At 43.8% G+C, this 26007-nt stretch overlaps 1 protein-coding gene across 1 annotated transcript in view; it reads right to left on the bottom strand.

Moving 5' to 3' along the window:
* LOC144791266 (uncharacterized) overlaps positions 1–26007 on the bottom strand; it is a 1067603-nt gene that overhangs the window by 1005916 nt on the left and 35680 nt on the right. The window contains exon 2 of the mRNA XM_078665920.1: positions 17301–17409. Within this exon, the coding sequence (XP_078522046.1) occupies positions 17301–17409 (109 nt within the window). The remainder of the gene's footprint in view (positions 1–17300; positions 17410–26007) is intronic.

Genomic DNA, 26007 nt, shown 5'->3' with positions numbered 1-26007 from the left:
GGAAGTGCTCCTGTGCATGGCGGCTTGTGCTGCGGCTCTTTTTCTGTGCTGCAGCACAAGCTGCTATGTAAAGGAGCACTTTGTGACCACCAGCTCAGTGGTTGCATCATAATGCAGCGGTCGGACCGCCACATGCCTGTTGGACGGTCTCCTGACCGCCGTGATAGAAGGCAGTGGTCCAACTGCAGGCTATCATAATAAGCCCAAAAGTGACAGAAAGCAGTAAAAAGTCTTGGAAGGGTATTTACTTTCCAATGCAAAAAGTATTATGCACTGAAAAGGTGGTCTTTTCTCAGTGCAAATTGTGCTTTGAGCTACTTTGTGCCACTGTTACATTCATGTTACCTGGGTCATCACAACCTCCAGTAGTTTTTGACACAAAGTGTGATCTACTGAGGTAGTCAGACTAGGGTTTGAGTAAAATGTAATGCCTCCCTGAAGCAGAAGCAAAGTTGGAGAAATTATTGAATTTCTTCAAACATTCCAAACATTGTATGTGTGCCGCACTGTGCCACACACATACAATGCGTGGAACATTATAGAAATCATTTAAGCATAGGATTTTGTACTGGAAGGGTATATTCAGTAAAAACATATGCTAGACATCAAGCACAAACCTTTGCACCATGTTAGAAAGGTGTGTGTGACACTAGGGGAAGAGAGCATTGGCAATTAGTAAATAAGGCTCTCCGATGCACTCTCACCCTTGTTCAACAAAGTACATCAGCTTCTACTGCTGCACTGTAAAATAATAAATCTGTCTCCTGGTCTCTGCAAGAACCTTCTGCAGAGGTGTCCTAGGGTATACCTTTATTTTGTGACACCTATCCATAAGACTTTTCCTGTTATATAATGAGAGGGATGCCAATCTCCTCAGGATTGATCTGAAATGTGTAGATCCTTTTCCTTACAGTAATATGTCACTGTGAGGTGAGAGATACACCCTGTGATCAGAGCTCTCTGCCTTTAACTGCTGCCCTGTTTCCAGAAAATGCATGAACTCCCTCAAAAATCATTTTCTTCTGAAATGTTATTTTTTTCATTAATTTTTTTATTTTATTTTACAGAGTTTTATATAGCGCAAACTTGACCCGAATCGGTTATCAGAGCACTTTACATAGCACCAATTGCATTACATGAGGACACATTCATTTTTGCTAGGTACAGGGAGATAACATGATTTGCCCAGAATCACTGGATGTTCAGCATCATTGCCGAGACTCGAACACAGTTCCCCGGATTCGAGGTCGACTGCCCTAGCTGTTAGGCCAACTCCTCTCCCATGCAGTTTAGGAGCATGGATGCATGCTCCTAAACTGCACCAGTCACCCCCAGGAGAGTGTGGATTGGTGCAGTCTGATACCGTGTTCTTGTTCTGTATCTTAATGGAAAATTCCTTTATCAGGAAGGAAAATTAGATTCTCACTAATTAGTCAGAAACCACTTGACAGCTTTTTTCTTTCATGGGTCCAAAACATGAGTCCCATTTAGAATTTTAGATTTGACAACATGGATGAACATGACAGAATACCTGCAAATACTGATTCAGGTTGAGTTAGTCACAAGATGCTTTGTGAAGTAGTCTCTTCCCACATTAACAACATAAAATTCAAGGATCTCTGAATAAGAAGTCTTTGTAACCTTTGCAATATTGGTGGCAGAAATTATCTACTAAACTCTTTAGATTACATGAATAATATAAATGAAACACTGTTACCCTTGATTTTCAAAGAAACGTATTTGAAATACTCAGTTGAAACAATTTCAAACTTGTATTGGAAACCTCTAAAAATTACATTAAGTTATGTTTGTTCAAATCTAGCCTTGATTCAAGGTTCAATGCAATGTTGTATTAAATATATTGCCCTTTAATTCCATTTAATGTCATCTTGATGTGGTTATAGTTTCCACAATTATCCTACAATCAAGTCAGATTTGTAAGTAGACCCCTTCCAATCTTTCCTTACAGCTTGCCTAGACATTTTAGGTCAGCATATCTGTCCTGGGAAGCAAAACCTGTCCACATGGTTTCAATATACTGTAAATAGGGAATGAAAAGTGGTTCAGAAAATTAGAGGGAGGTCAAGGAAGGACAATGAACATTTTCAAGTACTTCCACATAAATTGCCATTCGGTTGCCCAACCATATTACCACTTGGCTTTTTTTCATTCCAGCAGACCGGTGCCATTTGTAAAGAAGAGTTAATCACCATAATATGTTAAATACCATTAGTGGAGCAACCATTTTTTGTTTTACAACATCCTAGCTTGTAGGGATATGTGTACTTCGTATAACTACAGAATTACGTGTTCAAATCGCTGTAGGTTTGGTACAAAAAAAATCATGCAGGACTCTTAGCGTTAGTTGTTTTTTTCTTAGAGGACACTGCCAAATGATGGGGTGGCTGAATGTCAAGGCTTTTTATTCCTGATTTCAATTTATGCCTCTTTCTTCCACAACCCTACACTTTCAGTCTCCTTATCTGACGCGTGCATGCTCCTATTTGTCTGTCTTTGTCACTTTGTACCTATTTTTCTCTTCTTCACTCTTTCTAATTTTTTTGCCCTTCTTCTCTTGCTCTTGGTTAAAGCCTGATGATGAAAAATAAGTCCTGGGCAAAAAAATGTGTTGCAGTGCCCACCACTTGTATGCGCAGGCGCTATCATCTTGTGTTTCGTTCAGTGCCTTTGAATTATAATCTGAGAGTTAGACCACTAGCTGCAGACAGCACAGTTGTGGAACAAACATTCAGACAACAGATTGACCTCCAGTTGTCTGAGTTTCTGAGCTATTTTGCAGTGGTGGCTGGCACGGATCGGGGCTGAGGGGGGCGGGGGCAGGGGCTGGAGGGCAGGGGGTAGTTAAATAAAAAAATTAAAACGTACCTTATTGCTACGTCTCTCATCGCCCCTCCTCGTCCTCCCTCTGTTCTGTCAGGAAGCACCCAAGCTCCCAATTGCCAATCACAATGCTGCAATGCAGCGTTGTGATTGGTAAGCACTGAGGCTCCCCTGAGTCAATCACAACGACCCAATGCAGCGTTGTGATTGGTCTGAGCACCGTTTTTAAGCGCTCAGCTAGGGACTGGGGTTCTGGGCATGTTCTCACCCGGGTGGTAATGCAGCCTGGGTGGAGAACATGCAAAGTACACATGACTCGCCTGACTGTTTGGCCGGCCTGAGGCGGCCTGCCAAACAGTCAAGCACATTGATAATAGTACATACCACTCCCCGTGGCTGCCTGTTATCCCTCTTTGTCCCACCCCCAATACCCCGGTTCAAAAAATAAAACAATAATAAACCACGGTTTCTTATCTTGTTATTTTGCTTTTCCCTTTGGCTGCAGGAAGGGTGGGTGACACCCCTGCGCCATAGCGGAGGAGCCACCCTTGCTATTTTGTCCACAGTTCAAGATCTAAACCTCATCCTCACTGAGTTACATCTTGTGCTGTAAACAGTTTTCATTTGAAACAAATGGCATGATCGCAAAGAAATTGCTTAGTATGCGGCCCCTTGGGCTGTATCACGTGCACATTAGTGCCAACTCAGAAAGGCATTTATGAGTATGTAAAGTAGTACTGTCACAGGGTTACTTCAAGGGCCATTGAACGGGTTTGTGAATTGATCACAAAACATCTAAAATTGGATAATTTATGGAATATTCATATACAAGTAATATAACTAGAAATGGCACTACCCTCTTTGCACTTTTACCAACATTTTGGGGCCAAGTCATAATGACATTTATGAGTAGGCAGTCAGTCAAAATAGGTATATTCAGTAAAAATAGCCATAAAATTCCCAAAAAATCTCATAGTAGTCAATACACTCAAAATTTATAACCAGCTATTAAAAGAATTAATAAATCACTAAATACATGTCGTGCTTAGAATGATAAAACTCTTTGATAATTCATAAGTTAAAACAATCATAAGACAATCAAAGATTAAAACGTAGAACCGTTTCTTCATCATAGTATGTTATCAGCTAGATAAGAATAATAAAAATAGTCACAGGAAAACCATTTTTTAGGTGAAAATGCTGTAACTTTTTCTAGTTTTTAGCGACCATTTAATATAGTTGAATACCGCACGTCAGACCTCTGCAGATCCTAGCTGCTGTAAATATAGCATTGCCTTCTTATGAGTTCTAATATTAACGGAATGTAAAATTGAAACTAAAAAGCATAGGCGCCACATTCGATATAATATGCAAAAAAGCATAAAGTGAATAATAGAATTTTTGGGGAATGATTGTCACAAGAACAATTTGGAAGAAATGGAAACCACACTCCTTGTTGTGGAAATGCTAAAAGGAAATTTAATGAACCAAGGCAAAGTCCAGTTAAGTACAATCAATTCTAAGGGTTATCAAAGTTAAGAAATATTCCAACCCATATTTATGAAACATAGCAACGAAATTAACCATAGTGGACATTGGCTTAATAATCATGATGGTGCTGCTCTAAAAATAAAAACATCATGCTGAACTAGGCTCAACTGAGTCCGGATTAGTGAATAAATACCCTGGGGCAGATTGACAAGAACAGGTGCATCCCTGCATATTAGCAGCGATGCGCCACCATGGATGTGCCGCATTTACATTGCGGCGTACCGTGGCGCAAGGATAGACAGATGCGTGACTCATCTGTCGGCGTAAAGGTGACACAGTGCTTGAGTTGTGTTGCAAGCGTGACCCAACTCCAGCACTGCTCAGGGGCGGCCTATACTTGCTGTGCTGCGTCACTCCTTACGCCTGCTACAAGCAGGCGTACGTTTTTGACGCAGTGGCGTCGTAAAAGTGACTCAGTGAAATCTTGTAGATTTCACTGCGTCACTTTTACGAGTCTTCTTTGCGACGGAACGCCCACCCTGCATACATTATACCTGACGCAGGTATAATGTAGCGCAGGGTTTTACAACGTGATGCATCTCCCTAGATGCAACGTGGCACATTGTTTACGACGATGCTGTCACAGAAGTGACACACCGGCGGTGTCAATGTGTCACAGGGGGCTTGTAAATCTGCCCCCCTGGGTCGCCCATACTCACTGAAAATTCCTGAACATAGGCTAACCAGAGGATGTTTGCCATATTATCCACAGCCATACAATCTTTTAAGGTTGATTTTGTCAGGCCTGCCTCTGGTTTTTGCCAAATCGTAAGCCATAACAACAAAGGGGCCGACCCACTCATGCTCTCCAAAGCGCTCAGTTCAAGTTCAGAATGACAGAAGAAACAAGCCACCCCTTTGGGGACCGCTAAGAGTCTGCAAAGGAAACTCTTTTGTACCTTTTCGAGATCTCAGGATTGGAATATCCCCAAACACCTTCCCCAGAGATGGCAACCGGGATGCATTTAGACTTAAAAAGGATTAGCATCTCTCTGACAGGGTGATTACCCAACTTTGAAGCAAAGCTAAAAAGCGTTTTAATCACTCTAGAAAATTGTTGGGATTTCGGTGCCAATTGTGGGATTCATTTATGGTTAGAATTAAGGGAAATCCCGAAATAATTAAAATTAGTGACTTTAGCTGCTGGGACAAGTTTTATTCGATGCACTTTGGATTTAGTGTCTTTGAGGCCACTAATCAGGATAAATGTTGTTTACCATCAGATCAAGATTTTTCATATTCACAAAAGGTTTTCATCAAAGTCTGAAAACCATTTGCAGTCCTAGCGATAAGGACGGCATTATTTTCATTTAACAGAGTAATGATATAACGATTACCTACTTTTGGGATATCCAGCATTTTTTGCAGGAAGTATCCTTCCAACCCATTAATATAAATTAAAAACAGAAATTGGACCCATATAGATACTGTTGCATGCCCCAGTTGCTGCTTGATAGTGAAGTGCAGTCCTCTTATGGACTGCAGCCTACTCTGACCATAGTGTCCCAATTAAGACCTTGCAATAAAGTGACCAATGCCTTTTCTACCTCCATTTTTTCCAACATAAGCTACAATTTGGAGCACTTTACAGTATCAGATTCGCTTGAGAGATTCATAAACACTAGGTGTAATGTGCTTTCCTTTAGTGCACGCACGTTCCAAATAACCAAGACAAATTTAAGCATTGTTCTACCATGCCGATACCTGGTCTAAAACCATATTGGACATCAGACAATATGTTGTTGATTTCTGTCCACTCCTCCAGTTTCAAAAGGAGAACCTGGCCCAAGATTTTTACAGTGGAATCCAGCAATGAAAATGGATGATAGCAGGTTGGGTTAAACCTGTCACCGTTTTTGAAAACAGGTATGTTAATTGCATCTCGGTAAGTAGGTATTATTGGTATCATGAGTTCTGCTTGAATCACATTACTAAGCAAAGGAGCCCCAAACTCAATATTTTCTTTAAACATGTCCACAGGGACACCATCCAGGCCCAGGGCCTTTCCAAGTTGACACTTTGTATTGGCATGAATTATTCAATTTACCCCTATAGAGTGACTTAACTGCATAGCAGCCTCAAGGTCTGTTATTAAAGTAACCCCAGATCATGGGTTTCTTTGAAGAGAAGTGTCAGATTTGAAGACCTGGGAAAAATGGGTGGACCACGTGTCTGTTGAGAGTAAATATTCAACCTTTGGGGCAGAACTTTCGGTAAAGAAAGGACGGTTCACTATTTCCCAAAGTGTCTGGTGTCCTTGGGGGGCGCTAGGTGGCACTTGACTGAAATGGCCGCACTGATGTGAGGCACCAGCCCGCCTGAGCTTTCCAACATCCTACAGACCATCCTGAGGCAAGTATTCGCCCTTTCCATGACACAGCTGGACTCGTGAGGGGACACTGCACACGCCGATACCTCACACTTTGTGATCGGTGCCCTGATTGCCGAGAAATACTGTTCCTGCTTTGTCCGGAGCGACGGGCCCTACCTCGGACCGCAAGGCTGCCAAATTGACGTCAAGGCTTTGAGGCCTACACGGGCCTGTCATCACGAAACCTCCGGAGCCTGGATCTCGTCCGGACTGCCTGCGCTGGGGTGAGTCGCCGCTGATACTGGCTCCCCTCGGAGGACAGGGCATTGCAAGCGCAAGAGAGGCACACTCCCCACCTCCCCGCCGGAATCGGTGCCAGCGATGCATGACTCACGCCCCAGAGGGAAGGGCATTCTAACCCGCTACGGGCCATACGCGAGCCTTGGTGTCACCCTTAGGCCGCACGCCCGAAACGCACGGACGTGCTGTGGCGCCCTGGCCCGGTTTCATCGGCGGAAGAGTGCATTGCAGAGTGCCGAATCCCACGCATCGCGTGGGGGCCCGGACTGCCACAGCTCCAATAACTGAAGCCAGACCATAGCCCTGATACCGGCAAAAGGCCCCATTCACTTCATTTGGCGCCATTTCTTCCCGGCTCTTGCAGATTACTGGGGGTTTCCACGTTCGCTCCCCCATCTCAGCTCTACTAGTGGGTGACCAGGGCTGCTTGCCCCCCCAAACTTCGAGGTGTCTACACGAGGGACGGCCGGCCCAGTCATCCAGGGCAGACATGACCCTATTGGCGCAGTTTAAGACTATAACCCAATATACTGGGGTGGCCCTGGCCCCGTACCGTGCCATGCTGTACGCCTGCCTGGTGCTCTCAAACCTCAGCTACCTTCCAACTTGCCTCTTTGCTCCCATTACTCCCGAGATGGGGAAAAATGACCCTAGGCAGTCCAAGCTACCTTACGAGACCCGCAGAGCTGCTCATTCCCAGCTCCGGACGGAGCCGGCGTCTGACGCTGCCTCACCCCCTGAGAAAGAATGGAATGACAAAGCCTCTCTAACATTGACGCTAAAATGGATGCGCTGACCACCAGAATGGATGCCGTGGTGAACAAAGTGGACCAACACGACACCCGCCTGAAGGAAGCTGAGAGCAGGGTTTCTGATCTGGAGGACGCTTCTACCACTGCTGGACGCCAACTCACCAAAATGGACAGGCTCCTAAAAGTTATCGCGGATAAGAATGAAGACTTAGAAGCCAGGTCTCGGTGCAACAAAGTTCGTATCTTGGGCCTGGTGGAATCGACAAATACGGGAAACATGGAAGACTTCATTGAACAATTGATTGGGGACCTGTTCGGAAAAGAGGCGTTCTCCATGCACCTAATAATCGAGAGGGCACACCGCTCCCTTGCTGCCCGCCCCCCTCTTGGGGCTCCCCCCAGGCCTATCATTGCCCGGCTTCTAAACTTCCAAGACCACAACACCCTTCTACGCTTGGCCCGGGAAAAACAACAGGTGCAATATGGCAACGCCACCCTATCTTTCTATCCCGACTTTACCCCCACTGTTCAAGAAGCACGCCGCAAATTCACAGGAGTGAAGAAAAAACTACTAGCTCTGGAAATTCCATATGCTATGCTCTACCCGGCAAAATTGAAAATTATGCACCGCGGCAAACAAATCTTCTTCACTTCGCAGCAACAGGTGGAAGGCTACCTCAAAAACTACAACAAAGCCCCCTCCGGCCCTGCGGAATCAGATGGCCATTCCAGACCGCCGTCTCCTCTCTCCCAGCAAGACTGACCTCAAGGGCCCGGGACTGCTCTACAAGGACGCTTTGCTGTTGGGTGGCATCCGATGCCATGATCCACCTTGGTGATGTATAAGACTGCTTTTATTCCCCTGTTGTTATGTACATTTCTTGCCTCAAACTCTTCATATTGGCTCAGGTTTCATCTCGGTCCCACTGCCACGTGCTCCTCTCGGACCTTGGCTTTAGTGGGTGAAAGATAGGAGATGTGAGGGAAGGTCGAGCGCCCCTAGTGAATCTTCTCCCCCCTCCTTAGCAGGGTGTTCCCCTGGTTCCTCCTCACTTGGACTCTTGAAAGGACTTTTGATACCATTTTCCCCTTCCCCTTTCTAGTGTTGTAATGGGTTGTGGTTTATTGGGGGGGTCTACTTCCCCGGCAAGTTAGGGTCGCCGGTGTGGGTGGGTAGTGGGAGGGTATGTGCTGTTTATTTGCAATGTACCGAAGTTAGGATCATGGCTTTGTTATGCTCTATGTCTGAAATTAGGCCCCACCAGCATGCGATAGCCACGTATTCCACAATGGCTCACACACAGTTACACATCATGACATTTGCTATCCAGCATGGGGGACACTAGTGCGCGGCTGAATCTTAAAATAATTTCCTGGAATGTTAGAGGCCTTAACGAACCCAGAAAGTGTAGACGGATTCTTGGCTACCTCGATAGGCACGGAGTGAATATTGCACTTTTGCAGGAGACACACCTCGCCCCTCGCACCAACACACGCTTTGCGACCAAATGAGCCGGCAGCCGCGTCTTTTCATCTTATTCTAGCTACTCACGGGGGGTGACTGTGCTTATCAAACAAGGGGTTGCGTTCACCTTAGGGGGGATGGATACCGATAGAGAAGGCAGGTACTGCCTGATTTGGGGGCGAATACACGCGCAGGATATCCTGTTTGCTAGTTTCTATGGCCCAAATGTGGACGATCCAAATGCACTACTTACTTTATGGGACAAAAACCAGACGCTAGGAATCGCAACGTGTGATCTGGGGGGGGGGCGATTTCAACACTGCGCTTATCCCTAGCTCGGACAGGCCAAGACCTCTACCCTCGCATTATACCAATTCTCAGCGCACACTAGGCGGCATCATTGAAGACGGCAAACTAATTGACATGTGGAGGCACTTTCACCCTACCGATAGGGAAGGCACCCACTTCTCTACCCCACACTCCACCTGGGCGCGTCTGGACTATATTTTTGCCTTGGCAGGGGTCACCCCCTGGCTCACCTTAGCCACTCACCTGACTCGTACATTTTCCGACCACTCCCCCGTTCTTCTGGAATTAAGGCTCCCGCAGGACTGCTCTCCGTACCTGTCCTGGCGGCTTAACCCAGCGCACCTTCGGGACTCAGCCTTAAAAGCTGAAATGGAACAAGACGTGAAAGAGTTTTTCAAACGCAACATCTCCTCTGTAGACAGCGTCCTTACAGTCTGGGAGGCTTTTAAGGTTACGGTTAGAGGGTGGTGCATAGCCAAGGCGGGGGGTGTTTTGAAATCCATTCGCTCAGACCTGCACAAATTGGAAACTGAACTCCGAGATTTAGAAAGTTCAATGAAGAGTAACCCTTCGGACCTCTCCATTAATGCCTTAATGCGTGACAAATTGTCAGACTACACACAGCTAGCCGACAGGGAGTGTAAATTCGTAGGCCGGCCCTATATGGCCCGGGTCTATGGTGAAGGAGATAGGCCGGGGAAGGCACTGGCAAACTCTATTAAACCTCCTAGATTTGCCAATTATGTCGCTGAGATACATGATGCTGCGGGTAATGTACACAGAAATCTATCTGACCAACTTAACACCTTCCGGAGCCACTACCAAACGTTATACTCCTCTCCCAGAAATGAACCTCTTGACCTGCCTGCATACTTTGAAGATGTTGCACTGGCATGGTTGGGAAAAATCCAACAGAAGTTCCTTCATCTTGAATTGGAACTGGATGAGATAACGGATGCTATTATGAGTATGAGGTCGGGTAAGGCTCCCCGATCCGATGGCCTTCCTATTGATTTTTATAATCTATTTGCCCACATTCTGGCTCCCATATTGAAACAAGTTTATTACGCTGCATTCGAAGAGGGCAGCCTCCCCTGCACTATGCGTGAGGCACTTATTACCTCCCTACTTAAACCAGGCAAAGACCCTACCCAATGCTATTCCTACCGCCCGCTTTCCCTACTCAACTGTGACACCAAGATTCTTGCTAAAGTGTTGGCCACTCGCCTTAATCTCCTTATGGAGAAAATTGTGCTGCCAGACCAGGCAGGCTTTGTGCCCAATCGGGCTACCTCCCACAATTTTTGCACTCTTCATGCTATGCTGCAAGACATCAAACCCCAAATGCGACGCGGTGGCGGTGTTCTTAGATGCTACAAAAGCTTTCGATTCTTTAGAGTGGGATTACCTATTCGGAACACTGCAATATATGGGAATGCCTTTTAGCTTCATAGACTGGATAAAATTGCTCTATCACCAACCCACGGCTACAGTGTTACTTAATGGCGCCAGATCAACTCAGTTTCTTATCCAGAGAGGCACCCGCCAAGGTTGCCCGCTATCTCCCATCCTATTCGCTATTGCGATCGAGCGACTGGCTGCAATGCTCCGCCAAAAACACAATCCCTGCTCTCTCATATATCCGTCCCGTCAATTACTCATTTCCCTTTATGCGGATGACATGACGCTCTATATAGAAAAGCACCAAGATAATTTAAATCCGGTGCTGCGTGAAATTACTAAATTTGGAGGCAGTGCAGGGGTACAAATAAACTCGTCCAAATCCGCCATCTTCCCACTTACGGAAAATACATCCCAGTTCCAACTAGACTACCCTCTTATGTGGGAACAGGATGAATTAAAATATTTAGGCATACGGATCACCAGGGACAAAGATGCAATGATGAGGGCCAATTATGGCACTACGCTAGACAAAATTACAGATAATATAACCAAATGGCTGCATCTCCCCCTCTCCATGGCAGGTCGCATCGCGTTAATCAAAATGGTGATCTTACCAAGTCTTCTCTATTTATTTGTTAATATTCCGTATAACCCGGGCAGCTTTTTCTTTCGCTCCCCTAATTCTCAGATCATTAGGTTGATCTGGGGAGGGAAGCAGGCACGACTCAGCCTCACTACTCTCATGCTTGCATTTCACAAAGGAGGATTTGAGGTACCCAACTTTGAAAAATACTATACCTGCGCACAGGCACATTTCGCCACCTACTGGTGTCATCCTCCTCCTTACATGGCATACTTGGCTGTCGAAGATGGGTACATGGCTCCCGTTGTTCCTTCGGGTTACATTCACACCTTGGTACGACTGAGAGAGGGTGACCTCTCAACTGTAAATTGTACTGTGCAGGCCTGGATCCGCATTGCACGCACGCTTGAATGCTCATTTTACTATTGACCCCTCCTCCCTTTGGCTAACGGCCCACGCTTGCAAGTTGCCTGCGAGGTCCTCTGCCACAAGCTGCTTAATAAGCTGGGAATTCGGACTTGGGGGTATTTATATACGCAAGGTACCTTCCGCACTTCAGAACGCTTTTTTGGGGAGACGTCCCCTTCGGTTATGGATACCTTTCTATACACCAGACTGCGACAAAATGTTCGTGCCCTTACCCCGACGTTCCCTACTGAACCTGATGTCTTCGCACCACTCCACACCATAGTGCAGTCAGAGGCCCCATGCCATGTTGTCTCCATGCTATACAAACATGTACAGGCCACGCTCAGTTCTACACCTCTCAGGGCCAGAAGGGAATGGTATAAAGATCTGGCTGAACCACTGACTGATGAACAGTGGGATAACAGTTGTATTCACACAAGTGCGGTTACTGGCAACAACAGATTACGGCTCATCCATTACAAATTCTTACACCGCCTCTACCATACCCCTGCCAGGCTGCATAGATTTCGCCTACGCGAAACGGCTTCCTGCGAACGCTGCGGAGCAGCCGACGCCGATTTCTTCCACCTGGCCTGGTCCTGCTCTCAGGTTGCCATCTATTGGGAACAGGTCTTCGCTGGCCTTGCGGATATGCTGGGGTCACCTATGCCACCTTGCCCTCTCCATGCACTACTGGGCCTTATACAGTCTGTAGATACTGTTCACAGGAAGTTCCTAGCCCTCAGTCTGTTACTTGCCAAACGATTAGTTGCATGTAGATGGGGACGTGGGAGGGTTCCCAAGTTTAAATGCTGGCTCAGTTCCATGGCAATGTGGCAGGAAGGACTACATGACTATACAGAACTCTTACCATTGCGATCGTGACCTAAGGACATCTGGGCGCCATTCACAGCATATCTACTCCGCCAGGGGGAGGAGGAGGTAGAGGAGATGGAGGGAGGGGAGACTGCCTAGTAAATGTGCCCTGTGACTCTCCGCTATGTATGGTTCAATACTATATAACTGTGCACTGTGCTATTTGCTCGATTATTGGTGTTCCTGGGGCCTGTGACATTACTGACTTCCTTAGCCTCTGTCTACTCGGGAACCCCCTCAGACAATGTTACTGAGTGTTTTTGCCTACTGTACTGTGCAACTACTTTGCGATTTAAAAAGGTGATAGAGCTGTCCTAGCAGGACGGAGTATTTTGGACTGTTCCATGCTTAATTACTTCGGATGTCCTTATTTCAGCACCTCAATGGGGAGTTCTTGGGTGGGAGGGAGTTGGGATCGTTTATAATGTGGATTTCACGATGAATATATTAAGCTGTACAACATGTTGCATGGGAAGATGCCACTGCTATGTCACATCACATGCTGAATATGCGCTTGTTTTCTATTGCATTGATGTACCATGCTTTCAAATACAGTAAAGGTTTTTGAAAAACTCTAAAAAAGATTTTTTTTAAATGATTGTATAGATGTCATGTAATTTGAGGAAAGAAAGTGGTCGCTTTTATGAACAACAAATTATTGAAACCTTGCACAATTTTTCACTTATGTTATTCTAATACTTTGGTTCACATTTTCACTTGGGACACTTTTACACAACTCTAAATAATTGTTGCTTTATGTATGGAACTATTTACTGCAACTCAATTTTTTCAATACAACTTACAACTAAACTAAAAAACTAACTAACTTACAACTAAAAAAAAAAAAAATTTTTTTTTTAAAAGTGTCTGGTGTCCTTGGCACTCCCTGCTGCTTCTAAATCAACCTATACTGATTTTCTATGTTCCTCCTTTCTGGCGTTCATCATGACCGTATAGACCTCACAGGCTGAGATAACTCTCTCTTTACTTCTCAGGTGCACTTTAAAGCTGTCCTCAGTTGTTTATGTGCAGCAGAATGGGCAGAGTTAAACCACTGTTGGGAGATCGGTTGCTTGATCATAGGGTTTGCTATAAGGGATTGGGGAATGGATTGACATAAAGCTGCAAAATTGTTTATCATAGTACTAACTGGGGCATCTTTTGACACACGGTTATTTACCATGGCCTTGTTTTCAGTGAATAGATCTCAGTAAACAAAGTCGGGTCAACAAAATCCCACTTGATTCTCAGTCAGATCAATTAGCAGAGAAATAATTGGACCCACCTCAACAGCTTCACTCCTTTTTTCCCAATCTAAATTTATAAACAGGGCGAGAGGGTTATGGTCACTAGCACAGTTCAGAAATATTTTGATAGCTAATATTAAAGGACTAAGATCTTGTGACAGTAATACAAAATCAATAATACTACATTTACGCCCCGCCTGTGTAAGTTGGTATTTCATTGGAGGTGCTGTTGCCATTGTCACTCACGAAGATCAAATCATTATCGAAAATCAGCTTATTAATACATCCCTATAAGGAGTATGTTTAAAATGAGTGCTCGATTAACCTTCAATATTATCTATTTCACAAACTAGCTGCCACAAAACATGCATAAGGGGCAATTAGAATCCCCAATCCAAATCTTAAAAAAGACAGCTATTTATAATACAAAAATTTGATATGAATTCATCCAGTATATCAATCACAATGGTACACCGATAATCAAAAATGTTATCATTATTTATAATTGACAATCAATAGATTAAAGACCTACAATAATTGATACCAGGTGTGGAATAGAAGGCCTTCTCCCTTATGTGGGAGACTATAAAGTAAATAGGAATGACCAAACCAAGGAATTGCGAGATTACATTATGACTGTTAACCAGCAACATGAAAAAATCTCCAGTATGCAAAGTCTCTCAAATCCCTATCATGTCAAAGCCCTTTATGAAATTTAACTATCACTAACAATCAAAATCAGTAACATGCAGCTGATCAAAATGTAAGTCCAATTCAACTGGAATGCAACACCATGCTGAAAACTATTCTGATGTGCCTAGTTCTTTAAAGGAAGGGCATAATAAGTTCAATGAACATTAAAAGCCAATCTGGATACCTGAAATGAATATGTATTAGAAACCTTGACATATATTTAATATCAGTGGAGATAATTTACAAATTTGCATTCCGATTCATAAACTGCATTTTGAAGTATGTAAAGTGTTACTCCAGTAGTACTACACAATTATGGGTGGATTCCTCCGCCTCCACCACTTCTGTCATTAATATACAGAAATCTTTGCCACAGTGCTACAGATCACCACATATGGAGGGGCCAAGAGGAGTGGTGAGAAATGGAGAATAACATCAAAAATTAGGTGGGGTTAAGGAAAAAGTAAGGAGGGGGTGTGAAAGGATGATGCTAAGGCAAAACGCATATCTACAAAAGAGCAAGAACATTGCTATTCACAAAATACACTTCTAAATTTACTACAGCCCCAGTAGTATCAAACCACCACGCATGGCAAACCACTGGTACTGCAAAACACTTCCATAGGTGTCAGTGCAGGCAGGGAATTAAAGTAATAGCTCTTAGGAATTCATGTTAAATTATTCACATCAATTTGTAATTCTTCATTTTTATAAATTCATTTAACATATTAAATACACATTCAAATTACTGAGGTGATGTGATTTAACTCTTTATTTAAAGGGTCTACGTTAACAGTAATATTTCGAAATTACTTTACAATTGTATTTTACATTAAAATAGGTTTGTGTTTTTAAAAAAAATGACAATAATGAACTTTAAAAATATGTCCTACATTTTCCTATACAGAGATCTCCGCTTCAGTGGCATAGATCTCCACAAACAGTCATAAAGTTACTAATATTAACTTCACAGTCATAATATGAGGTGTAGCTGGTTTCAACCCTTTCATTTGAGTAGGTAGAGATTTTTATGTTTACATCCAGGTGTAAATTTCCACTTGTAAATGGTGGATTACAAAAAAGGGGGAAAGAAACACTTGGGCATAGGAATAGATCTACATGTAAATTTATCGTTGTGACTCAAACCATTACAGTTTATTCTGAAACCAAAGTACAGGTCACTGTTTGATAGATTTGTAAGAATCCGAATTTCATTTGTTGATAGCCTATCAACCTATTCCATCTCATCACCATTTTCCAAGTTGTTTCCTAACTCTCACATTGTTCCTGTCAATTTCTGAAGCACAACAATGAATTTGATGTCACCCATTGGGTCCGACTTCCGCAGGGAAACATACACCTGTAAAACACTCTTGTGGATGAGTGCAGATTTATAATTGTTCTCTATTCACAAAGATTTGCAGGAGTAAACCTGGAAAGCTAGGCCAGTCACTTTACAAAAGTGGCATTGTGCATATGTTGCAATGAGCATTGTGGAAGGCTGCCCCATTAGTCAATTGCTCATTTTGTTACTTTTGAGTTTCAGCTTTTCACAGGGAAAACATTTTCCCTGTGGAGAAACCACTTCCCCAACACCACCACAATCTTTGAGATGTTGCTTTATGCTTCTCATTTTGGAAGGAGATTTAATCTAGGACTTTCTCAGTGCAATCCTCTGATCATTTCCAGAATTGTGAAAAGGTTGAGAAATGTTTGAGAATCTCTAGAAACTCAGTGGTTTGTGGTCGATCACAAACTCTCAGGCAAACCACACCTTGATGCACCGCCTACCCGCCTCCAAAACTGAGTATGCATATGCAGTAAATATATGAGAAATGTATGCATTTTTGGGATACAATTAGGCAGTAGTAACTGCATTTATGTCTGTAGGGTATCCTTTTGTTGATGCATGGCAGCTGGAAATGCAGCTTTTATCTGTACAGCTGTAATTATATGCCAGTAAAAGAGGGCTGACTTCCTTACATGTTGCTAAACAAAACAGCCCAATACAATTATGTTTCTACATCATCACGGTCTGCACAAAGCCAAAAGGGCACTAATGTATTAGGCACGAAAATTATGGTCAGCCTCTTGCTGATTTTAAATAAAAACACATTTCCAATTGTTTTTTAAGGTTCACAATCTGAAGTGGTGAAGCCCCAGTGCTAAGTATGAAATCACATATTTTGTAATTGAAGAAACAGGATTTTAGCCTGCAGCTTGTTCCTCTGCATGGATAATCTTTTGTATTGTGGTGGTACAGGAAGCGCCTACTCCATGTATTGCGCAAACGTAATGCATACGTGGTGTACCAACTTAGTCGAAATGTACCATCAGATCTGAATTACATACAATGTCATGTGACATTTGGAATCAGGGAATACTGCATGAACACCCCTGTCTCTCCCTTTTCAGAGCTATTACTTCCTAATCCTGTTTGCAAGGAGGGAACGTGAAGGCTACATCTCTGTATGAGCCCTGCTGAGGGCATGTGTTTCTGATGGGAAGGGAACCGATAAGAAGGGATGATTACATTGCCGCAATAACTAGATTACAGTACCTTTCTGGAGGAAAGCAGTCTTTCATTAAATAAAGTTGACTCTCCATTATGTGTTTGGATCTTATTCTTCACAAGCACCCACTTCATCATTTCTGTATGAGGCTCTGACCTAAAAGGAAGAAAAAGCAACAAAACATCACAGTTTTTACCCTGGAATGAAACTGAAGTAAGAAAATATATAATAATAATAACAATAATAATACATTATTATTATTATTATTATTATTAGTAGTAGTAGTAGTAGTAGTAGCAGTAGTAGTAGTGTTATTATTATTATTATTATTATTATTATTATTATTATTATTATTATTGGTAGTGATGATGATACTATTAACTCCTTAACCACAGCGCAAATTCCGCCACGGTGCGGGAGTTCTAATGAGTGGGTGGGGCTGCATCGGCCAATGGACGTGCGCAGCACTAGCGAGGTAGTGCTCGCGACGGCCTTTGTAAGGAGTTAATAATAATAATAACAACAATATTAATAGTAATAATAACAATATTAATGGTGATGATAATTATGATAATTATGATAGTAATAATCATCATAAATTGACTCTTCCTACAGGTACAAATGAATATGTGTCCATAAACAACTTCAAGGCGGGTTACTGCACTTTATAAAAACATTAAATAATTAAATGTGTCTGCTGCAGATTATCCAAAAAGGAAGAATAGTCTTGACAGCTTTTCTAATTTGAATGGTCACCTATGGCTTAAAATTGTGCTATGTGTTACAATTGGCAGTCTAGGTCGAGTTACACACGTCTATATCTGGAAGTGCCTAATGCAAATATTTGTTTTTTCCCGTTTTTATTTTTCCAATTGGTAATCATTCCGTTCTGGATTTCAGTGGGCATCTTGGCATGAGAGAGAACCTGTTAGTTTTGTATTTTGGCGGGAAGACGTCTTCTCCCAAGGTCAGGGCCGGCTTTACCGCTGGTGGAGCCCAGTGTGACAATGTTTGTTGGCACCTCGCCCAATGACCACCTGCACCACGGATTCTCTCACTTCCACCATTTAACAGTGCTCCTTAAGTGTCTATAACCACTCTCAGGTGCATTTAATTGTTTTTTTAGCGCCACTCATTCCAGTGTAGGGTTTCAGAGCACTTTACATTACATTCACATTACACAGATACAACCAATCATATGTGTGTAAATCAGTGTATAGGAATTGTTATATAAGACAGAGGACTATTAGCTGTAGGAGTCACATGTCATCCAAACTGGTACGAAGTATAGTTTAAGAGTGCTTGGTCGGGGAAGCAGAAACTCTGAATTTAAAACATACCACCATGCTTGGCGGTTCTCTTTAATAATAAGAATTATTTTCAAAGCAAAAGAACCCTTTTTGCAACATTAGGATAATGAAAGACAAGAAAATATCATAACACTCTAAACTCTTTGATGACAGTTAATAGCTCACTGTTCTACATTAGGATTTTAACTTATAAACTGCAAGTAACTAAAGTATCTCTCTAACAAAAGCAGTAACCCACTGACCTCTTTACATTATATGCAGTTTATGTCCTGCTTGGTCCACATTCCTTGCAGCAGGCATATTAACCCTCTGCGCTACCTTAGGATGAGTCAAAACTAGACAAAACTCTGATCTCTCTCCAGGTAAAACATTGATCACGGGAGTTATCTTCACATTTTTATTGTTGCCTGAAAATTGCTGGAGGCAAGGAATGCAGCAGCAGCTGCTTTTAAAGTCAAAATCTACTTGCAAAGAGTCCCCATCCGAAGTCAGCACCCGGTGCGATGGCTGCATCTAAACTGTCGCAAATAAGGATCTTAGCCTTTCTGTTGTCTGTATTCCTAGATACAGCCAAAGGATTCTCTGGAAATAACCAGCATTCTGTCTAAGTGAGTTAAGCTACATTGGAAGTTTGAATAAGCTCTGTGATTGCACTACAATGTCAAGGTTACCAAGAATTAAACAGAAGTGGAGGGTGAGGTTTCCATAAAGTCCTATTAAATATAAGTGAGATATTTTGTCACTACTTGTTCTGCAAAGTTGTTTCATTTGCTATATCTTACCAAGCTGGGTAACACTATCCTTGGTACAAGCCTTGAGGTAAAAACATACAACAAAACCCAGCTAAGAAAAAAAGCAAAGTTATTGTCTTTTACTTGTATCTTATAGTCAGATTGAAGACTGGCTACCAGCCTAGACCAACCAGCTGCCTGACTGAATTTCTGGCCCACTTGATTCCCTGCCCTACTGTTTGCCCATCCTGAATGGTGCTTTAAGCCCAGATATCTGGAGTCTTTGTAGCAATGTGGTAGCTCTGGAAACTCAGACACAAAGGAGCCAGAAGCTTGCAATAGGTCCCTGAGGTCAAGAACCAGACCCTCACACACCTGGCTAGAGGCTTTGGACCTTCCTACCCAGCTTGCGGTTATTGTCCAAAAAGGATGCCCATGTTGACAACGTTTGTGGAATGCAGCCCAAAACATTTCAGAAACACTGTTAGGTCACACAAATAACACTTGTGGGATATAGTTCCTGGCCCGTATGTCGTACCAGCGGTGAAATATCTGGGATTCCATTTTGTCGGTGAATCCTAGGGATTACCAAAGTGCCTTTGGGTTCCTTTCGCACTGCTGTGAATGCACTTCATTGAGAGGGATAATCCCAGGTTTACCTAAGCCTCAGTGCCCCACAACAGGCACTGTTTCCTGTTGGCCTCACTGCAGGGCTACCAGGTGGAATGTGGACATAAGCACAGCAGTTCTTCCATCACCATTGTGATGTCTGCTGTCTAACTGCCATACTACTGCCACAATCTGTCTGCCTTCATAATCCAAGGAAATCTAGTTCAGGCAACGTTGTAGGGAAATAAAGATGTGGGGTGTGGTTTTAGGCCTGGACAGTGTACATAATGGTGTTACACGCACTAGGTCCCTCATGCCTCTGAGGTGTAATCTAGACAGGAACTGCGTAATATGCTGAGAGGTGTCAGGGTGTGGTTATCAGAAAAGTATGATGTAATGCGCAGTGCGTAAGTGTATGCTGAGGAATAAAGAAGTGTTTAACTACAGCTCCTGTGTGGTGCACGTCATCTTGCCTGCTCCAGGGCTGGAAAAGATGCTACAAAGTCAAAGTCAAAAAGTCTTGTATAGCGCGGCATCTCACCGTTAGGTCTCAAGGCGCTTGCAGACGGATCGACTCACCAAGATTCTTATATCGCATTAATTAGGGAACAGCCAGGATTTTAATTCTTTGCGGAAGCACAAATGGTCTGGAATGGACGAGATGTGTGGGGAAAGCTTATTCCAGAAGTGGGGGGCAAGATAGGAAAAAGATTGGCCACCGCTTCTCACAGTACCTGTCCGCAAAGGGGCTAGAAGAAGTTTAGAACTGGATCTCAAAGTTCTGGTTGGCTGATGTTTTCGCAGTTTTTACCTAGGTACCCTGGGCCTGTGTGATAGATACTTTTGTGTGTGAGGCAGAGACTTTTATATTGGCCTCTCAACCTGATTGGGAGCCAATGAAGGGCTTTTAGGTTGGCACAGGATGATGATCTTAAGGGTAGGTCCAGAATAAGTCTGGCAGCAGTGTTTTGAAGGGTTTGTAATTTGGAATAAAGGTCAATATTAATGGAAGCCAATAAGGCATTGCCATAATCTACTTGACTCATAATTAGGCCCTGAACGAGTGGCTTACGGGTTTCAATAGGAAACCATTTGAAGATCTTCCGCAATTTCCGTAGAATGCCATAACAGACAGAAGCACAGTCTCCTCTCAGGTCCAGTTGATTCAAACAAGAGAAAGAAGGCAGATATTCCACCTTCCATACTCCTAAACATTTGAATTACCCACAGATGCCTGCTAATTTTCATGAATTCCATTGGGTTTGTCAGTGGCAGGAAGAAGGGATGTGATGGAAGAAAGGGAGAGAGTGAAAGGAAAGCAAGAATTAAAAGTGTCCTTCCTTTTTGTCAAGGTTCTGAAGCACGGACAGTGCTGAATATTCAGGCTTGCCTTATACAGCAGGGTTTGCTTGTCACACTCAAAAATGAATATGCTTTTTGTGGCATTAGGAATAATAAGCAAGGAATACATAAAAGACCGGTACAAGAAAGTCATTACACGCTTAATTTAATTCTCTTCTTCCTTAAGGGAATATGTTTAGCTTTCTTTTTATCAAGGTTACTGGCAGGTTTATATTCCATTCCGCATAATCCAATTAGGGTAATATTTCCAAAGAATCACTCATTCCGAATCAGTGCTTCCTACTTTTGCTGCCGATTTAACCTGTATTTTCTGTTCCTGTGGTCTGATGTCTGTGACCTGTAATTTCGTTTGTGGGTTTGCAATGGAAAGCATTTCTTTTCCATCCACTTAAATTATTGCAGTTTTATTTTGCGTTGTGATGATCAAAATAATATTTCTTTCAGAGGACAGACATACGCAGTGCAAGGGAATGTGTTGAAAGGCCTTTAAAATGGCACGATTCTAATGCTCAGTAACCATTCACTAATAAGATCTTTGCATGCATTTAATGGCCTTGGTAAACATGTGGTCACTTTCATGTCTAACATAATCCCCTGTCTTGTATAGTCATTATCTCTATGGTAGGGATATATATTCGTTATCTCTTCCTCCAACAGCGGTGTGCACTGTGAAAGTAACTAGTAGCCAGATATTTGATGTAAATATTTTCCTTTTGGCATTGACATCTCCACCCCAGACACCACTTTTCTGATATCCGTATTTCAGATAATAAGGCGCATTCAGGCCCCTATCACGTGTACTGAGAACATCATGGCATCACTGTGGTTATGCAGAGCTATAGCTAACCAGTCTGCACTAACTTTGTTATGAGCTGGCCTGCATGGGTCATAAACGTTAAAGAAAGCTAGTGTAGTAGCCTAGCTACCCCTGATTTAAGGGGTCACAAGGGAAGTAGCAGGACCAGCTAGATAGCAAGCTGTAAGCGCTCTACGTAAAATCCATTTTAACATGCTGGCACCAAGGCTCAGAGCAGTGACTAGGTCTGTTGCTTTAGAACTGTCCTAGCAGGTCACATGGTCTTTTTTGGAGCAAGAGGGCCACTGACACTAGGGGCCGAATTACAATGAGAGTCGGAGGGTTTCCTGAGCCTCATCGTGGTTTCAGTTTCATCCACCGCATTACAATGCAGGCGGTTGAAACTGAAACCGGACGAACATTCCGATAGGATTACGGCGGGTTCCAGGAGCCCATTTGGCCAATCAGATCCCTATGGATGGCGTTTTGGCTGTAGGGATTACGATGTCGGTTTACGGCAGGCCTTCCATGTCGGGCTTTCTTACATGGAAAGCCTGTCGGAAAGCGACATTGGAGGCCCCTGACAGGGCCCCCATCATCCTGCAGCCTCTGGTTAGGGGCCGGGAGGGCACCTATGCTGCCCACCTGTTAATCCCTGAGGTGCATGCCACGCGGTGCAGGGATGGATAGATTCTCCCATTTCTGCATGGGAGCTTGTGCTACGGCCGGTTTATGGCCGCAGCACAAGCTCCCATAAGGAAATAGGAAATAGGAGTCTGCGACCGCTCATAAGGTATGGAGAACCGCAATGTTATCAACCGCTTAGGGCCTTATTATGATGTCAGGTCAGATGCCGTAATAAGGCCCTAAGTGGTAGAAAACATTGCTTTCTTTAGACTAGCCCCAATCTGTGTCTTTTTTACAGGGACCTGTCACACCAGCATTGATAGACCACAATTTATAAGTGATTAATATGTTGCTGGATGTACACATTGATTTCAATGGTACTAACAAAGTTGATGAGACACATCATTCAAAGCCACCTACTCAAGTGCTTAGGGTTTCCATTCAGTTTCCTAATGCTGTTGAGTTTCTCACACAAATCTGGAAATGAATTGCTAATAGGGCAGGACATGTTTCAGCAATCATAGATTTTTTTTATTATAAGCGAGAACAGCACAATAACATTTGCATATGAATTAAACCTGATCATTATTATTAAAATAACTTCTGACCCATAATTACATGGCCATTGGTGATAACTTTGTGTAGAGGCATTTAGCTGCCTGAGATTTAAGGTCTAAAACCACTTTTCAATAACAAAATCCCACAAAAAATCACCAGGACACAATGAACTCAAGAATGAAAAACCACACAAGATTCAAGCACAAATTTACTAAGGCTTTACAAATGGGCAAGTGCAAAGCAACATGAAGCAGCAGCTTCTATTAACCATTCAAACCATGCAAGATTCATCCTTGACCTCCCCAAACAGACCCACATCACACTCTACCTCAGGAACCTCCACTGGCTCCCTATCCAGAAAAGCTAACTCAAGATGCTGATACATGCCTACAAGGCCCTCCGTGACCAAGGACCAGCATACACCAACCACTGCCGGAACTTCCACCAACTCTCCAGAAACCTGCGCTCCGCCTCCCGCGCCTTCGATCATGCTTCCCGCATGTGCCAAAGCTACAGTGAAGGACAATCCTTCTCCTATCTGGCCTCCAAGTCCTGGAACGACCTTCCCCTCCACCTCCGAATACTATCCTCTCTCCCGTAATTCAGAAAGGGACTCAACTGAGCTCCAGCAAGAACCTAGAACCTAGATACCATCACGAGTGATTAGCCATGCATTACAAATCCCGATTGATTGACGGGAAATGTGATTTGTGCTGTAAAGGTGCACTTTGGTCAGCCCAAAACCCACTTTACGCCACTATACATCAATGGGAAAATTCTGTAGGTGGAATACCATAAACACCTGTAGGTTTTGATGCAAAGCCCAATCAACTTAGACAAACAAGGCTTTGTGAAGAAGAAAAAACGGACACCTCGTTGAAGCAGACACAGACACAACGAGGAGGTTGTGTTGATTTCCTCCAGTAAGAGATGCGTTGCACTTCTGCTGCAGTGCATGGCACACATCCAGAACCGGGGGGTAGGTGCATCGGCTTGGACCGTGTGCCGCCGTAGGTGAGGTTTTCTATCTTATTACATTTTTACTTTTCGTCCTCGAGCTGCCCTGGTCAGCGTTTGATACTCCAACACTAGCGAGTGGGGCGGTAGATACTCCCGACTACCCCTGACTTCTGAGTTCCAGGCAGCCAACTGTTGCCTGGCCGCGATGCCGTCTGTGGGGCTGGTGGACTGCCGGGATGTTTACGCGTTGCCGGGCTTCCTCGCTCCGCCGCGGTGTAGTTCCCTGCTGTCCTCCAGCGGGGACGCTACGCGGTCGCTGCAGGCGTCTTGCGGCGCTGCCTGCACCCCAGGCTTTCCACCGGTAAACCGGTCCGCTTTGAGCCTTGGGACGGTGGTCTTGCCGGGACACTCTCAAGTCTGAGATGTGAGGTGTCTGTCGTCTTCCTCCTGGCGTTCGCCCTTGGTGGGGTCCTACACACTCCCACCCCTGTCCTTGCTGTGACAATGCCATCACCGCTTATCATGCCTTATAACCTCCCCATTAGGTACCATACCTTTTCAATACCGGTCCATCGGAAGCAGACTGCGAAGGACCTCAGGGATTCTTCTGGGGTGAGCATGAATAACCCAGTTTTCTTCCATTTAAGCAACAAATTTGACTTCTTCAAATATCACCGAGATTTGTTATTGCACAAACCAACTGGTTGTGTGATACTATCACCAACTCACTATGCTATATGCTTGGTGATAATTCTTCAATTTGGTTTGTTTATGTGTGTGTGTGCATGGTTTGAATGGGTGCAAATTCTGCACTCAAGCTGCCTTCTGTGAACTATGTTTGTTTCATTTCATTTTTTACAGGTCATAAAATTTCAGCAGGACCAATCAGCCTGCACCTCGGTATTACCGACCATAGAAGGTTGTATGCCAGATTGAAAGCTTTTATATTTATCACCTTTCTTATATATTTTTTCCACTGTGTGGTACTATACACTGAGGTCCTGAAGAATTGCCATCATGGCAACAAACATGTCGACCAAACAAGAGGGTAGTAGTTAACGTGCTAGGATAGCTCCAGGGCATTTAGCTCCCCTCCCACCCCTTTTAAACAAGGAAGTCTACCACAAGAATAAAATAGGTTGTGGACTGACCTACCTTTTTTAGCTTCACCTTTCACATCACGACCACACTTCCCCGCCCTCTCACACGCATGCACCATATGGCCGGAACAAAAGATCTCTGATAAAGAGCCCCTTACGGGAGCCCGTCAGACATTGCAGCGCCAGTCTGATGAGGAGCAGAACCCATATGATGAAGCATGACACCTAGCTTGCTGGGTGTGTGAGGGTTTTAGTTCCAACAAGGGGATTCCCCCTTCTTTCCAGCACACACACCCCTCTTTCCTTCACTCTTCTCGGGGAACTTTGTACGCTCTTTGTGTTACTAGTTTACGGACTTGTACACTGGACCCCATTAAATATTGTCCAACCCCAGTCCCTCCTTTGTTCATATGTTGTGCGCGAGTGCACTCTCGCGGGACTTTGAGGCTACCTGCAGTAATCAACCTTTACTGCGAGGACCACTGGGTACCCACTGATACTATTCGTGTACAGTCGGGTGTCCACACTATTCAAGTAATCTTTGTGTCTCTCACTAAAAAATTGGACTGGTACAAACAAAACCTCATGATGGAAGATGTGCCAGGTCTAAGTTTCGATGAAGAAGCAATAGAAGAGGCTATAAGAACGGCCCCCTCACTCTTTGGAATGGGGGGTGCCACTGCCTCAAGTGCTGCAAATGA

This window comes from Lissotriton helveticus, chromosome 11 (genome assembly GCF_964261635.1).
Source record: "Lissotriton helveticus chromosome 11, aLisHel1.1, whole genome shotgun sequence".
Lineage (NCBI taxonomy): Eukaryota > Metazoa > Chordata > Amphibia > Caudata > Salamandridae > Lissotriton > Lissotriton helveticus.
Note: the sequence above shows the minus strand (reverse complement) of the source record. Positions and strands in the feature narration are given on the sequence as shown.